General features: G+C 34.2%; 1 protein-coding gene across 6 annotated transcripts in view; it reads left to right on the top strand.

Annotated features, from left to right (window-relative positions):
- Positions 1 to 16,478, top strand: part of LOC124532756 — a 116,760-nt gene that overhangs the window by 49,550 nt on the left and 50,732 nt on the right. For 5 of the 6 annotated variants that reach the window (XM_047107812.1, XM_047107813.1, XM_047107815.1 and 2 more), the window contains exon 1: positions 565 to 833. The exons of the other annotated variant lie outside the window; for it this stretch is intronic. In XM_047107812.1, the coding sequence (XP_046963768.1) occupies positions 784 to 833 (50 nt within the window). In that variant the 5' untranslated portion in view covers positions 565 to 783. Of the gene's footprint in view, positions 1 to 564; positions 834 to 16,478 lie in introns of those variants that run through there. 6 annotated transcript variants of the gene reach the window in all.

The raw sequence follows: 16,478 nt of genomic DNA on the forward strand, positions 1-16,478 counted from the left end.
TGTATATTTTATTTTGAACAAGACCTACCTAATTTTTTCGTTTCATTGCAGGTAATACTGAGAAGAGATTCGAAAAGTGTACAACAGGGTATTTATGAATATATTTTTTTCTTTTTAAATATTTTTAAAATTTACATTTTTTATCATAGTGCGTATCGTCGCAATGACTCTTACCAAGCACCATTACAAGTTTCACTATTAGATGTAGCAAGAACACTTATAATATCAGATATTATATTAATATTACAATTTCCTATTTACATGACTGTATTTTTAATACATCCAGACTCGCTTACAATAACAGCACTTGGTTATTTTTGCTTTCGCTCTGTTGACAGTGTATTTTTATCGCCGTTAATAGTGAATAGCGGAAGTATATGTCAGTTATTTCACACTACACTATCTCTGGGCATTGTGCTATCTGCTCCAAGTGTCGGAGTGTACGTCTAAATGGTTCAACGTCTCCGGCGCGACTGCCGCGAGTTCCATTCAACAGGCTGAAAGGATGTGGGCGGGGCAAGCGGGACGCGGCATCATTGGGCGAGCGAGCGGCCCGCAGCGATGGCCGCCGCATCACTTGGCCAATGAGCTGTGCGCGGACCGAACGCGCGTCCGTCCGGCCACCGGCGCGACGTTGCCAGCTCTCTACAAAAAAATACCAGATTCGACCTTCTTAGGACCCCCGTTTTTTTTGTTTGGCCGCGTTATCATTCGGGAACGTATACCCTTATCCGAGTTATGGTGTTCTATAGGTGGATTCGTTGTGCAGTGCTCTAGTGTATTATGGTGTGGTCGACGCCTTCGGGGGAAGTCTTGATAGACGTCGTTTCAAGGTATATTTGGATTGCATTGCTTCAAGCGTGAGATAGTGTCATGTGACGTGGCGGTGCCTGCCTCGTGCTCGATGACGTGTTGTACTATCACCGGTGTAACGACATACGATAACTCCATGCGCTCGATTAGGATAACATATTATACCTAAACCATAAGTATAATGAAACCCTCACCTAGTTCCATTGCTATAATGTTGTATCGAATTGGATCTAAGCTCTCCTCGTAGGGTTCTGACTCGACTGTTTGGTAAGTTTAGCATAAGTTGTATACCTTAACTCTTACTGGGAGCTTGTGTGACTCTCACACGACACTGCTGGCTATTGGCCCATGCTCCACGATGCCAAACGTTGCCATGTTAACGTTTACGAAAGTCTGTAGTCACAATTTCAAGATGACATACATGTGTATCTCTACAACATCAATAGATCCTAATGTATAATTACGTTACTTGTCTCGTACAAGGTATCGCCAAGTTGGGCATCGATTCTATACCTCTATTATGAAACGAGTTAATGTTATAGTTACTTGTTAACCAAAACTAGAAGTTGAGCATTATGTGCTCGCTTCGGTGTACTGTAGTCTCGTATCGAATGGAAAGTTACCAACCCACGCAATATTATTGTAATTAATCGTGTTATATCCCATTAAGTTAAAATTTATCGTTACAAACGTGATTTTTCTCGCAAATATATGTATACATATACAACTTATATAAAGTTTTGTATAATTGAAACATCTAGATTGGAACTTGTTATTATTATTCCAATAATTTCAAATAAATCAAACGTGTTAAATTTATAAATTATTTTTGTTATTATATACTTTGTATAGAATAAATTAAAACCCTGTAGGTAATATATTCAACATAAAATGTTTACTAATTTGAAAAAAAAAACATGAACTCTTGATAAGTAAAATGTCTTTATCTCTTTGGATATATCTTAAAATATAGTAATCATTATCTTTGCTTCTCTATACTAAACTAACCTTCAAATGCGACTTTGCGTATATAACAAATGTACCATTGAGGAATAATAACTGCCTTGTATTTCAGCTTAATCGCTAGTTTGATATTTAGCGAAATACTGAAACATAAATTATGGGAAAATAATGGCCGGTACATAAACATTTCAGTTCACAACACTGCCCCACATTACAGGTTCGTACCCGTAGTCGCAGGCAACAACTAGTGCGTTAAATCTATGACGTAATTTTAGCGACAAAAGAAAATAACAGTTTCATTTTAACGGATATAAAAAATAATTATTTTTACGAGTCGCGATTGCGATAGCTGTTTCCTCAAGGTCCTCGCTGATAAACGAAATCGTATGATACCGATCGACCTTGACCGCTGACTGACTGTCTTCGCTATGTACTCCCGTATATACATAACATGAATTTATAGTAACTCTTACATAGCTATATAAAAGATAAACGAATAATAGGTATTTCATAAGAAAATTGTTATGATAATAATGTCTTTATGCGTTTTAATCTTTATTACGTATTATTATTTTACTGTGAATATTCCGCCGAGATAGCTCAGTGGATTGAGCACGTGTATCTCAACCGAAGGTCACGGGTTCGTATTCGTGTAATAACAAGGAAATTGTACAAGGAAATTTAAAATCAAATTTCACCTCGTGTGCCAACAGGCATTGAAGCTGCGTGGTGAATAAAGTCCCCAACTTCTATTTACGATGAAAATAAATCTTTGCTCGTCAATGATCTCCCATTGCATGGAATAAGATGCAACTTTATGTGAATAATTATTAACTTTACTAGCAATCTCAAATTTAATTGTTTATGTTCAAGTATACTTATTTCCGAATGATTTTTATATAAGTAATCCCCGTTAGTCTAATCGCGATACCATTCAATCGATTATGTTTAGCTATGTCCTGGTTTGCAGAGTGAGCCAGTGTTCTCATCGTCGATATATATTTAGGAATAGCTGCTTACAGTGTCTGAGCAGTTGGTGAGCTCACCATCGTTTGTGTATATAACCCATGCCTTCCAAACAAGCAGAAATGTATTTCTATAAGTTTATCAGCAATAGTAAACGTTCAAAGTTATTAAGACACGCTTATCGCTCCGCGTGTAATCGGTCCAAACGGTCCAAAGTTTGCGAGTTCGATGACTCGGTTGGTCATACGATAGTGTCATAATGCTATTTTACAATTTCTGTATTTATATATAGAGTGTTTATGATGTTAGATTTACATGGACTAGTCCTAAATAGAATCCATGACCTAGATTGATTTGGACTCCTAAAAATTTAAACAGGTCGAGTCGAACTAATATAGAGCATTATAGGTAATAATAGAAAAACTATATTCATTCAAAACTTTTACTTAAGACTAGTTATCGCTCGCGAATTCACTCTTTTTTTTGGGTTTTAGGTCGATCGTCAGGTTTTAGGAATAATTAGTTCGTCTATATCTTTCCTGGGAATTAAAGCTTACTTCATTATAAATTTCATTAAAGTCGATTCCGTAGTGTGGTCGTAAAAGCGCAACAAATAAACAGACATTTTTGCATTTATTATATATGTATAGATGATGAATTATTTGCCAGTTCCGACACCGAAAATGGTGTGAAAACATACGCCATATTTGATAGCTTCTGACGTCATCAAGTACACGAGCACACTTTTATTGCATCGCAGATGGATTAATTCAGGGTCATTAAACTCTGTCCCGGTTTTAATATAACATAATATAGTCTTACTAGCTATTTTATTTTGTAGCCTTTGACGGAACGTTTTGACCACCGAAGCGTAACGTAATATGTCCATTGTCATATGAAACAAATATATTATACAAACGATATAGGAATTTGATGCTTTTGTTCTATTGCGAAATAACGATTTTAGGTAAATAAAGTACGGATTTCCATATAATACTAAACGTACCTTTCGTCGACACTTTTTAAATCTATTGTTGTTTTTTTATTTTTTAAATGTGATGTGATGAAAATTCAGCTATTTTCTATTTTAATACTTTGTTCGTAGAAAAGGGTTCAACGAATGTCATATGTAAAAAATCAATCTAGAAACTTCGTTAGTTATTCGTTAATGACTCAAGAACTAGGCGATAACTCAAACACGCATTGTCAAAAGGAACATTACGAAAACGAGATAATTTATTTATAATCTAAGACATCGCCAGCATTCTTGCCACCATTCCGTGTCGTAATCTGTACACTTGTGCAGCCATAAATTGTGATCTGTGCTGGTTGTATTTACTCCTAAGTCGCATATAAGTATTTATAGTATACACAACTGTATTTAAAGGAAAAGTATATTTGCAGCTCTTGGTACATCGCAATTTATACAAATTTATTTTCTCCTATTGTACACAAGATTAATTTTATCGCGTCAGAAAGAGACAAAGCATCAGTTACTATCACTCTTTCGCGTTTATTAATAACTCTAGAAGCTTATCTAAAATGGCGCGTAGGATATCTTCCATAGTATTAGATAAAATGTTCTACAGCTGCCAAATCCCTCTACGAACTCGGATCTCGGCTTCGGATCCCTTTAGCGATGCCCTTAATTCCATTACACAGAGAAATCTACATACCTACATGTTGTATGAATATATATTCTTTATGTGGTTTTTTTTATAGTGCGGGGTATACCATTCGCGTATAAATATTTTTGAGGAATATATAAGATCGTGAAATTTGGAACTCAGTATACACCTCTGAGTTTTAAGACCATCGAACCAAATGAAGGCACCTAGTGAAATAAATAAACCACTGTTTCCGTATCAAATCCAGGGTAAATTATATATTTATGACGCTTAAGTAACCAAAAATATATTTTTAAAAATAGTTACGACGACACAGACGATGCTAAGGCAGCTTCCAACAGAACGTGATCAAACGAACCTGCAATAAACGAAATAATTAATAAGAAAATGATACAGTACCTCTTAATCTTTGATTCATATTTATGGGGCTCTAAATGAAATTGATGTCCTTTGAACCAACACACTATAGAACTTTAGGGCTGAGACATCCTATGCCTTTTATGTGTATACGACAATGATGTAGATTAAGAGGATTTATCGAGTGGCGAGCTCCCAAGGCGAAGGAAAACAGGGTTATAACTCTTCCAGCCCCTAGGCATAGTTGTTTTGATCAGCCCCCTGACCTAGTTCAGGAAACTTATATAATCGCTGCCAAACTGCTTCTTTAATGGATCGTGGATTATTTGAAGGATTGAAACCTTAAAACTTTTGCAGTTTAAAAGCAGTTCGAGATTATTTCAAACATTTCAGTTTTTCCATCTTCTGTTATGTTTAGACTTCAAATGTCGAAATGGCAATTATCAATTCCTATCTAAAATCTATATACAGTTAGATTTGGTCTGATTGTTTTATAATCACCAGCTAGTGTTCTCATAAGAATAAAGGAATTAAAGTTTCTTCGATGATTCCTCTTCTTTTTTATCAATTTCTATTCTCATTCGATGGGATTAAACAAAGACGATTATAAATTAAATTAGTAAAATAAGTCACTAGAGGCATAACAGATAGCATATTATATTATTCAAATACAAAAGCGACTGCAGTCAGAGCATTTTGTACGTGACACCGGAGAAGTTCACGTCCAGTTTCAGTTGCGCCACATTCATGAGCTTACGATGATTAATTAAAATTTTCCACGTGATAAAATGCAATTCAGTCTTAAATTAAAGTAACTAATGCAATCAAGTAAAGCAGCCGAGAAATAAACGCTCAAGCAAATGTATCCCTCGACTGAACAATAGGACTCACCGTCACGTAATCCGAATGACCTAAGACCTAGATATCCACATAGTAGGTAATTGCCGCAATCAGACCTTTGGATCATGAGATTGGTAATGTCGTGTCGGTGAACTTTAGATGTCACGTTTTCTTTCATATGTCTATATTATTATTATTTTTTATGGTATAGTTTGGCGGACGAGCATATGGGCCACCTGATGGTAAGTGATCACCATCACCCATAGACAATGAAGCTGTGAGAAATATTAACTATTCCTTACATCATCAATTTGCCATCAACTTTGGGAACTAAGATGTTATGTCCCTTGTGCCTGTCGTTACACTGGCTCACTCACCCTTCAAACCGGAACACAACAATACTGAGTTATTTGGCGGTAGAATAACTGATGAGTGGGTGGTACCTACCCAGACGGGCTTGCACAAAGCCCTACCATCAAGTAATAGGTACACGCGGTGTCTCTACTAGGTTTGTAGGTGGAAATTCTATTCTTCTCTTTTACCCTACAGGCTAATTGAAGCCTAATAAGAGTTTTATTTGGATTATTGTCGACTTAATTGATATTCTGACTCCATAAGAGCGCTTAGTAATGTTGAATTCTGCCAATTAGATTTTATCAAACTTATCTTTGTAAATCATAAATGTCAGTGTTAACTGACAAGTCTTTGGAGTTAGAGAGCCTTCATAGTGTAACTTTTAGTTGCGAAACCAAGATCTCCAAATTTCATGGTTCTGTCTTATTGTTTAAGCTGTGCGTGATATTTAGTCAATCAAGACATTGATTTTGAATTGAATAAAATCAAAGGTCCGTTCATGAGTTTGCTCTCTTCTAAGATATCTTTTAAGTTCATGTGAAACCACATAAGTTGCAACTATATTCACACACATGTTACACCAAACCACACACCAAGATTACCTTTCAAAACCAACTTCCTCTCGACAGAGGATAAAACACTATAATCTTTTTTCTGCAGACGGATGCGGTGTGCACATCCCAATTTCACTTAATTATCAAACATCGATAATGATCTATTATTTCGATTCGAGCGAATTGCGATATTTTTTACTGACTCATATTTATATGAAATTACTAACTAAACTTATATATTTATGAAAGATACGCAGTTATCCAAAGAAGCGTTTTTAAATTGCTGGATTCAACTCGAGAGATGTTATTTTTAAATGCGTTATCTACATAAATAACAGCTGTGATTGTTCAGCAGCACCTCTTTAATATAAAAACGAGTGACATAAGCAGCGATTGTGGGAATTTGGAATCGCTTCAAGGATGTAGGAGGTGTACTGGAGTAGCAAAATATACAATTTTATTTTAAACACTACAAGAATTGGATATTTTCAGTGTCACACTTTCGAATCGATTCGAAAAAGAATTTGCCTTACTGCAAAAACTTAACGCATTACTAGTATATGAAATAAGGTATAAAAAATATTAGCGGTATTATATCCAAGGCATCTGAAAGGAAGTCCGGTGAGTCACCCGTGCATATCTGCGCGGCGACTGAAATGAGATCGTTTGAATGCGGCCACACCTGCGCCGGCGCACGTACTAAATGATAAAAATTTGCAATACCACGTTTCTGATAATACATGCACGATAAGATCTGAAACTAAAACATCGTAGTTACGTTAAACGTATTATTATAATTACTTAACACAATTTATTAATACGAAACTTATTTTCGGGACGTAAATAAAATGATGATGAATTGCAACGTTGATGCGCAGACGGTGTACAAAAATAGAAAAAATAGGTCCAGCAGGAGTCCGTGTCGGAAATAAAACGAGCGACGACAAACGCGATGCGCGCGCGCAGTCAAGGACGGTGCGTGTGGGCGGTGCACGTGTTTATTAGCTTTATGGGGTTATTGGTACCATGGGGTTCTGTTTAAAGTAATAAAACTTGCTAAATCTAAATACTTTATCACAAATTTGTCGTCTTACTCATCAAGAGTATGGAATAGTATAGTTTTAATACCAAGGTATTACTATTACATAGTCTTTTTTTTGCATCCAATATATTAAAATTATTATCAATTTTTTTTGCCATTTTGAAACATTAATAAAACGTAAACCTGTTTTTAAAATAGAAAAGAAGATTCCGAGAAGCACCGGAAATAAACTCGATATTTACTCTTTTAATCGGATTATAAATTAATTTATTACAAAAAAATATATCTTTTATAATGATTTATTTTCTTTCGTTCTAGTATTTGTCTTAAATTTGGGGTCAAATGAGAAATTAATTTTAAAATTGCCAATAATTAGGTCCGATCGATATGGTAGGAATATTTGATGAATTTCAGAGTGATAGCAAATTGTTTATAGCAATTGAGGCCATGTAATATCTACCTCAATATCCAACCATTGATGTCAGGATAACTGTATAATTAAATCGATAATAGTTCAGTTCAATCACAGTAGTTAACTGACGACTGCTGATCGTGTGTCGCTTCGACCTTGTTTGGCGAGATGTTCCCTATTCAACAAGAATTTATTGAACTTATTAGATACACAATTGCATGAGTCATACTTCCTCTAAATGAGCTGATGGGAGTCACTTTGCCAATTTTCTGGTATTTTTTTGTTCTTGCCCCAATTGGCACATAGCATTCCATTTGGCTATTTTATTTGACACAGAGAGAACTAACCTTAGTAGGTACTATTAAAACTTGGGTTTCGAGTGAAATATGGAATTCTTTATATCATCTAGTCTCTGTTTATGGATTGTACATCTCTATTGTACACTTATATTATGTTATGTTTACTATTTTATACATTATATTCGGTTTTTTTATTGTGTCAATGCACTTGTACTTGTCGTGATCACGAGCTGACTGGGAACTTCGCTTCCTATAATTTCAATTACGCGAGTTGTACTGGATTACATAAATCTCTCTTTTATCGTTTTTATTTCTTTATATTATATCACTGTGAACACAGTGCACTTACTCAATCGGAGTCACGATACTGACAAAACGTTTATGAAGATGTCTTAATTTTATGTAATTCATGTTATATTTTGGTGTTCATTTGAGAAATTAAATCAATCGACGCGATATCAACTTTTATGTTTCCTAATTTCAACTCACGTAGCAGTTGGTCGTTTCGTTTTGAAAGCCTAATAAAATCTATACCTGCGTTGTTATATTTAGAACAAATTTCTTAGCCTTAATGGGCTTGCCACCCTGTGCTTATCGAATTAGGATACCTTTTGTGAATTGTAATAATTTCGATGAGCTATCAAATAATTGCTAGACGAGACAGCCTTACTTATCTATAGTCAAACATAAATTACTTCGAATAACTAGATTTTACCGAGCCAGTTGTTATTGTAATGAGTTTTAAAGATCACTCGGAAATGTCTTCTATCTCTTCGCTATAATAATTAAATAAGGTTCAGAAGTTCTAGTTAATCTTCGTAGACGGAACGCAGTGTTGCAACGTCTTAACGAGTTTGCTCTGTTGTCGTCAGATCGGACTCCAGGGAGCAGGAACGTGTTTCGGAAATTGGAAATGTATGCTACGGACGATCTAGATCTGGTTTATTCAACAAGTTATACACACTGTATACCGCATATCAAATTCAATCGTAATTTATGTTGCGTGCTACAAAATTCATAGAAATCGTATGATGGATATTATTTATACCAGATATAGTTAAAGTCTGTCATGTATATATATAATACATGATTGATGAATTACATATTACGTGCAGGTAAATCGGAAATGTTCTTTGTACATAAAAAATGTATATTGACTTAATGACAGATCAAAGGAAAGAAAAATTGTTTCTAAATTTCGGTATTGTTCAATAGTATTTTCTTTTTTAGGGTTTATCATTAAAAAAAGATCACAATTATTACTTATGCTACAGCTTTTTTAATAATAAATATCACTTTTCCAATTTTAGACCGATAGTTATATTTCAGCAAGTGTTTAAAATGCATATTAGAAGCAAATACTTAACAAATTAGAAAACATTTATCTTGGTCCTTCTGAGAGCGGTGTGTCTGTATACGTAGAGTATGACACAAAAACAATTACAAGTTGAAGATAAAGTGATTTACAAACACTGACCACTACAATATATATTTTTTATTCGCACGTCGGAAATAGTAAACAGAGCGATCCAATCCGCCTGATGTAATTGTTTGGCTTCCGACTTGAATTGGATTATTTGTATATTCCCAACATTTGTAATCTGATTGTGTCGCCAACGCAAAACGCAAACGCAATGCTATACGGACAGAAAGAGATTCTAACGAGAAGAAACGCCAAGAAACTAAGCATTTACTTGCACTAACATGAATGGTTCAGATAATAACTTAACCAATATCAGCGTACACTTTAATAAATACCTAAAAAAACATCATTTGCGAATACGTTAATTATTATAGTACTAATATTATTTACTTGGAATTGCCACGGAGTACATTCAAATATAAAGTAAAACAAAGAAATCATGCATTTGTTCCTTTCATAATTAATGTAACAGATATTTGTGATACAGTTCTTATGAAATTGCAAAAGCACCGTTGATGACACCGTGTTCCAAATTGTTAATATATGATGGCAATGGACACGATAGTGATCGGGATTGCGTTTCTTAATTTTAATCACTCTGCGTTACAACTATAGTAGTATATTTGTCCATGTATTTTATCTAGTAAGATCTATCCAGCTGTTCGTTCCCTAGGTATAATAGAATTCCAAGTCAAACCGCCATCAACGTCTAATTCTTTGTTACTTCTTAAAAGGCGTAATTATTGAACATTAAAGTGCATGGCAAAATGGGCCCCTATGTTGGATTTAATGTCATAGGGGATATCCCTAGGGTTAGTTTTCATATTCTCGTGATTTATATTATAATCGTGTTAAATAGAAATTAACTGCTAGGTAAACACTACAACATAAAAATCATACAAATAATATAGATCCAAGGTAATAACTGGCATTTGTATATTTGCTAATACTTATTTATATGTTTTATATGTTTCTTGTTTAAATTTTTTTTTTTCTATCGTCTCTTTAATAACTATTTTTCGTTCTTTAAGGTTAAGCTCCCGTTCGGCTCATATAACACTATAACTCAGTAAATAAATCCTCAGTAAAAGTATCATACTATATTAAGTTATGATGCCATCTTTACTTATAACATGAAATTACAATTGCTCAACAAAATTAAGGCAGGTTGCCTTAAACCATTTCTGATAGACATTTTATATCATCCTATCCTATAATTACAATTTTCCTAGGAAATAAGTAATTGAATTCATTTTCATTATTCAAGGACCACGGGAACAAAGTCACGTACATTAGTTCGTATATGTATGTGTAATTAGACACAAAGGTGTAGCGGGTGTACCGAACGCCGCCCCCTTTAAAAGCCCTGTGGCCTGGAAAGTAGAAATTCTATTCTCTCATAAAGGCTGTAGGAAAGGCTATTTTTGTATATAGGGCCTTTTCCCGAGTGCTGTTCTAAGTACATATTTATTTTGTAATTTAAATACTTTACTTGTAATTTTATTGTTCATTGCAACATTTGATGTCTATTTAAAGTTACTTTGAATCGGTCATTATATAACCTAATCAATTTGATAATAACTTTTTAATTTTCACAATAATAACTACAATTACCGGTCGAGATTTCACTAATAGCAATATTGGTTTGTTAATTAAGACAAAGTATTTACACCATATAATGAAATTATGGCGTAATATTGAGGTTCTACATAAAAAATGCAATCGAAAAATTCGAAAAGATTGAGTTATTTCTCGCGGCTTCCCTCACCACTTAAGTAGTTCATCGTCAGCTGTTAAGCATAAGAATATTTGATATTCAAGTTGGTCTCATACCTAAACAGCGTCAGACAAACGGACAGAGATATTATCGCATTTGAAATAATAGTATAGATTAAGTAAACGAACAAGTTGCTAGTAAAAATGTGTATATTCACCATTACATGTGTCTAATATACAAGCGGAATTAAACTTGTCCATTCAGCTTGTCCTACATTTTGAAACAATAGATAATAAAAGTCACTCACACAAATGCTAATGACAGTTTTATGACAAATGAAATTAATTTCAAGTTACGGCTCGATATTTAATTACATTGTTTTTCAATTATAAAACAATAGTTAATGCTCGGAATGCGTCGCAGAGCCTGTTTTGTTTTGTAAGCAATTATGTGATGCGACTGGCGCGCCACCTTTCGTATGTTGACGGTAATGTGTCGGAAGCCTTCACGCAAATGTCAATAATAACTCTAGACAGGTTTAACTCAATCGCACAAATGGCTATCAAGTTGGGCACCCCATTGGTCTCATCAGAATGCTTTTGTAATGCAAAAAATATGACAATAAATATGGACGAATGATTCGTTTCATAGAAAATTTTGCTGAGTTGAACAATGATATATACACAATATAATATGCCAGGGGTTATGTACCTCATGTCCTTTTATGTACCCTCAAAAACCTGTATAGAGAATTTATGATGCTCGGTAGAGTAGTTACGACAAGAAAGAGTAACAAAAAATATTCACTTTAACATTTTTAATATTTGGATATCGAAACACTTTAGGGATATACAAAGAAAAAATGTAAAAAGGAACTCTATTAGATGTCGTAAATTAATTTAAAAATACCTATAAAATATGCAATATCATTAATGAGGTATGTTACACTATCTCATTGCATTTTATTGTACGCGTCATTTCCTGTAACACATAAATATTATCAAAATGACGTTTTTATGTTTGTGTTCGTGAGTAATCTGTCATCAATGTGTATGGTAGTGTTCGTTTACACGATAAATATGCTTCGTAATGATTAATTTCTGTTGTTGTCTGAAAGCCAGCATAATTAATATAGGTTATACTAAGTCACCAATTTCAGCTGTATTGGCAATTATATTTTGTGCTTTCTTTGTTACTGTTATTCATAGAAGGCTTATATTCAAATTATAAACGCCTATTTCATGGGCGAGAATTGCATCTCATTAAGTATATTTCACGAGATTGATTGATGTTTATAGTTACTGCTTGGCTCCTGTAGCGTAGTTATTAAGGCTAAACTGCCTTTAATATAAATATATATGACTAAAAATACTATCTAAGGCACAAACATAATATTTATTCATGGATATAGAAAACCAGTTGAAATATCGTTTTATATGGAATTAAGATGTCATCGTAAATACGTGTAAATTATCGGCAGTTTCTGAGAATGCCAATTAAAATAGAAAGCGTGTCATCGCTATAAAGATTAGCAAAAAATATATCGCGCAGTTTCTATTTGCAGCGATTATTCGGTTCAATCTGCACTCGATTTACAAAATTGGCGAAAACAAAAAATACTTGATTTAACAAACGACCAACGGGCATCTTGTGCAAAAGACGAAACAAAAAGTAAAAACCGTTGCTAACAACACATAAGCGTATGATGTATCTATTATATTATAATGCAAATTCTAAAAGCAACATTGTTCCATCCTTTCTCAGCGATCGCGAAACACTTTCAAAAACAAATATTTGCAATAGATTAATGCGAGAGTATAAATGGACAACAAAAGTCATCAAACGAGACGCGATACTTGTGCCGACAATCTATAGCTCTATGCGTTCACTACATCGTAGAGTGAGTGACCTTCGCGAGCGACGGGCTGGCAACAGCGTACAACCACAGCTATACCTACACCGTGTATACTGAATCAACAAAGTTGTTATACGAGCGACGTAGCTTAGCACGATGACCCGTTCCGCCATTCTGTGACGCATCGCTCTTCAGATGTAAAACGTCGTTACTCACGACGCGATCCGATCGATTCGCGGCGCTGCACCGAATTATTAAGATTCAATTTCGCTCGGTGAGCGCGACGCTTTGAGTGCTTCGGTATTGAATGCGGGCTGGGAAAGTGTTGTATTTATTTTTGTTCGCAGTCAGACACAAGTGCAGTATTCCGAGAAACGAGTGAAACAGTCCCTGCATTTTACTGCAACCCCGCTGTTTATTCATTTCTCAGTTTGTATGACACGGTGAGGGCTAACACTTCATAATTAAAGCCTGCAACGAGTGACTAGATACGAGTGGTCCGTCCTATCCGTATTCCTTTAAAACCGAGTCTGTACGTTCGAGTAAGAGTTAAATACATAAACTAAAGTTCTTTGAAATACCGGCTAACCTCGTACGAGAGTTTTCCTTACGCTATTTTTGGGACATCACGTTCTTTGATGTCATAGTGTTATACGAGCGAACTCCTAAAGGAAGTCGTAACCGTTAAGACGTGTAGGCTCACTGTGAAAATAAATTGAATGAAATGGATAAAAAGTTCAACTCTATACTTCGTTTTTAATTATAAATTAATTAATGTAACTCACTGAATTTGGACTTGTAAAAAGCCGTTCTTTATACACCATTGCAACTTTTACCAGTTTAATTCAACTTGACATAGTCGTATGTACAGATATATATGTGAATCTTAAATTGAATTTAAAACCAGTTCCACAAAGCCATGATTGGGCTAAAATTTACGTACGAACTTTTGGTGGTTACAATTGAAACCAGCTCGATAAATTTTATTCGTATTTAGACAGAGATTACAAGAACAAAACTTGTTTTCAAAAAGTTTTTTTTTTTAATATGAATTAGTTGATACTTAATAGTCTGATGTTAATGATAAGTTCATTAATGAAATGATAATTTGCGATCGATAGCACATTTCTATACACGATACGATCTGGCACCATTTCACAGATGGAACCTGATTCACTCGATCTTCTTGCTATTTAACAAAAAACTGTCCAAGAAATACTTGATTAAACTAGGTACCGTTTCACAATAAAATCGCTTGAATGTTATAAAAGTAAAAAAAGTAAAGCGATCCCAAAGGGGAAGCAATTCTTTACCGATTTATCTCGACTGTAATAAAATTTCAACGAAGGCCACAGGCATACATATTCTATGAGTGAATATAGTTCGTAGTTCGGACTGTCTTGAGTATTGTTACTTAGCGCCTCGAAAGCTGGAACGTTTAAAATTCAATCGCTTTTTGTTTTGTCAGTTTTTGGGTCGCTAACGGTACGCCGGTGCAATCCGCGAACGTTTTATTTGCAACATTTTTAAACTTCGTGTTTCCGCTGTATGCTAAATATTCCATTGTTTTATTCACTTAACTAAACAAAGTATTTAGTTTTGCTGTATTGTATTTATACGGTACAGCATTTTATTGAATATGAAACAGGATCAAAGAATAAAATTGCGTAAGTTTTTATATGACTACAAAATCTTGATGAATCAGAGTCATTTGTGACTCAGTGGGAAGATTATCCTTTCATAAAATAAATATTATTTAAAATTATTGTATAGGTGCGGAATTGCCGAAAAAACCTTCACTTAATATATGTATACAAATCACAAGACATTTATCGCAGCTTCCATTAGGATACTATGTTCTTAATGATTTGAGGTTTTAGAAAATTAATTAATTTTCACACATAAATGAAAGCGAGGCGTGTTACGCAATTTGTTTTCGCAAAAGTTCCAACGGTAGCGCTCTATATACAGTATACACGTGTGCGTGTCTCATTTCACATTTCTGATGACCACAACGTGTTCACATGAGTCACCAGTCACCCGTCATCGGAAACCGGAGTATCAAAATTGTCTCGATCCTTTCTTAGACCATTTGCCTTGTTAAAATTGGTCAACTGAATATCGGAAATGTTCGTGTTATTCTGATTCTGTAACAACAAATCCGATGTTCACCGCAAAACGTTCGTTAATTCACAGAAGGTGATAAGCGACGTTGACTATATTCAATAATTATGTCATTTAGATAATACGCACATCAAAATAACGTATCATCGTTAATATACCACTTTTATTTTAACGAGTGAGATTTGAAATAAATTATTACCCTACATCACTACTAATATCAGATGTTTTTGATTTAGAATTCTATAACTACAGTTGTATGGTCCGCTATTTTGCGTCTGTAGTCGTAGTATTGTCATACTTGGCAATATGTTGAAATCGTCAGGCGTCATTAAGTAACTATTGTGGTTTTAAAATCTAATTTATTGTAAAGTCAGGTACTTCTCGTTTTGTAGGTTAATATTGTTACGCCGATATCCATTAAATGTTATTCAGAATAATGTAAATATGATTATACTATGTCTATTAAATTAAAGAGTATTTGTGATATAGTTTATTTTTTTCCAAAAGAAAGAGTACTTCGTCAAAATCGGTGAATTTGATTTCATACTTATATACAATGTATATAAAAGATGAAAATGTAATTATTCTTAAATTTTAAAAACTTAGCAATTCGAAATAATTTGTATTTATAAATAAGTTTAAAATCAGTAATAAGTTTCTTTTTAAGCGTTTACTACATTGAATGACGTTATCTTGAGCGCACCGTTCACGCTCCTTATATGTTGTCTCGTATGGCCTATTCCAATGGCAGGAGCAGTAACGATACACAAACCTTATATTTACGTAAACCATGAGATTTGCTAATAGCTCTGCTATACACTATAAACATTGCTAGATTATCCTTATCTGTAATAAAACGCTACTCCACTTAACTACTTATATCCACTTTAATATAACATCCAAGTTCCGATAATAACATCGCAAACATTAAAAACGTATTTATTTCACGAATCTATAATGGAAAATCAAATATTATCATAAGTCTCGGCAAAAGTCATGTCAATTCAAGGTCAACGCTGTTTATTTGTTTTCACTTCTCCTGCCATTCAAATGGACTACATCCACACATGACAGTAGCGAAGTATTAAAAGGCACTCAAACTCCTTTCTTACATATGGACGCATCACACTT

This window comes from Vanessa cardui, chromosome 10 (assembly GCF_905220365.1).
Source record: "Vanessa cardui chromosome 10, ilVanCard2.1, whole genome shotgun sequence".
In the NCBI taxonomy this organism is placed as follows: domain Eukaryota; kingdom Metazoa; phylum Arthropoda; class Insecta; order Lepidoptera; family Nymphalidae; genus Vanessa; species Vanessa cardui.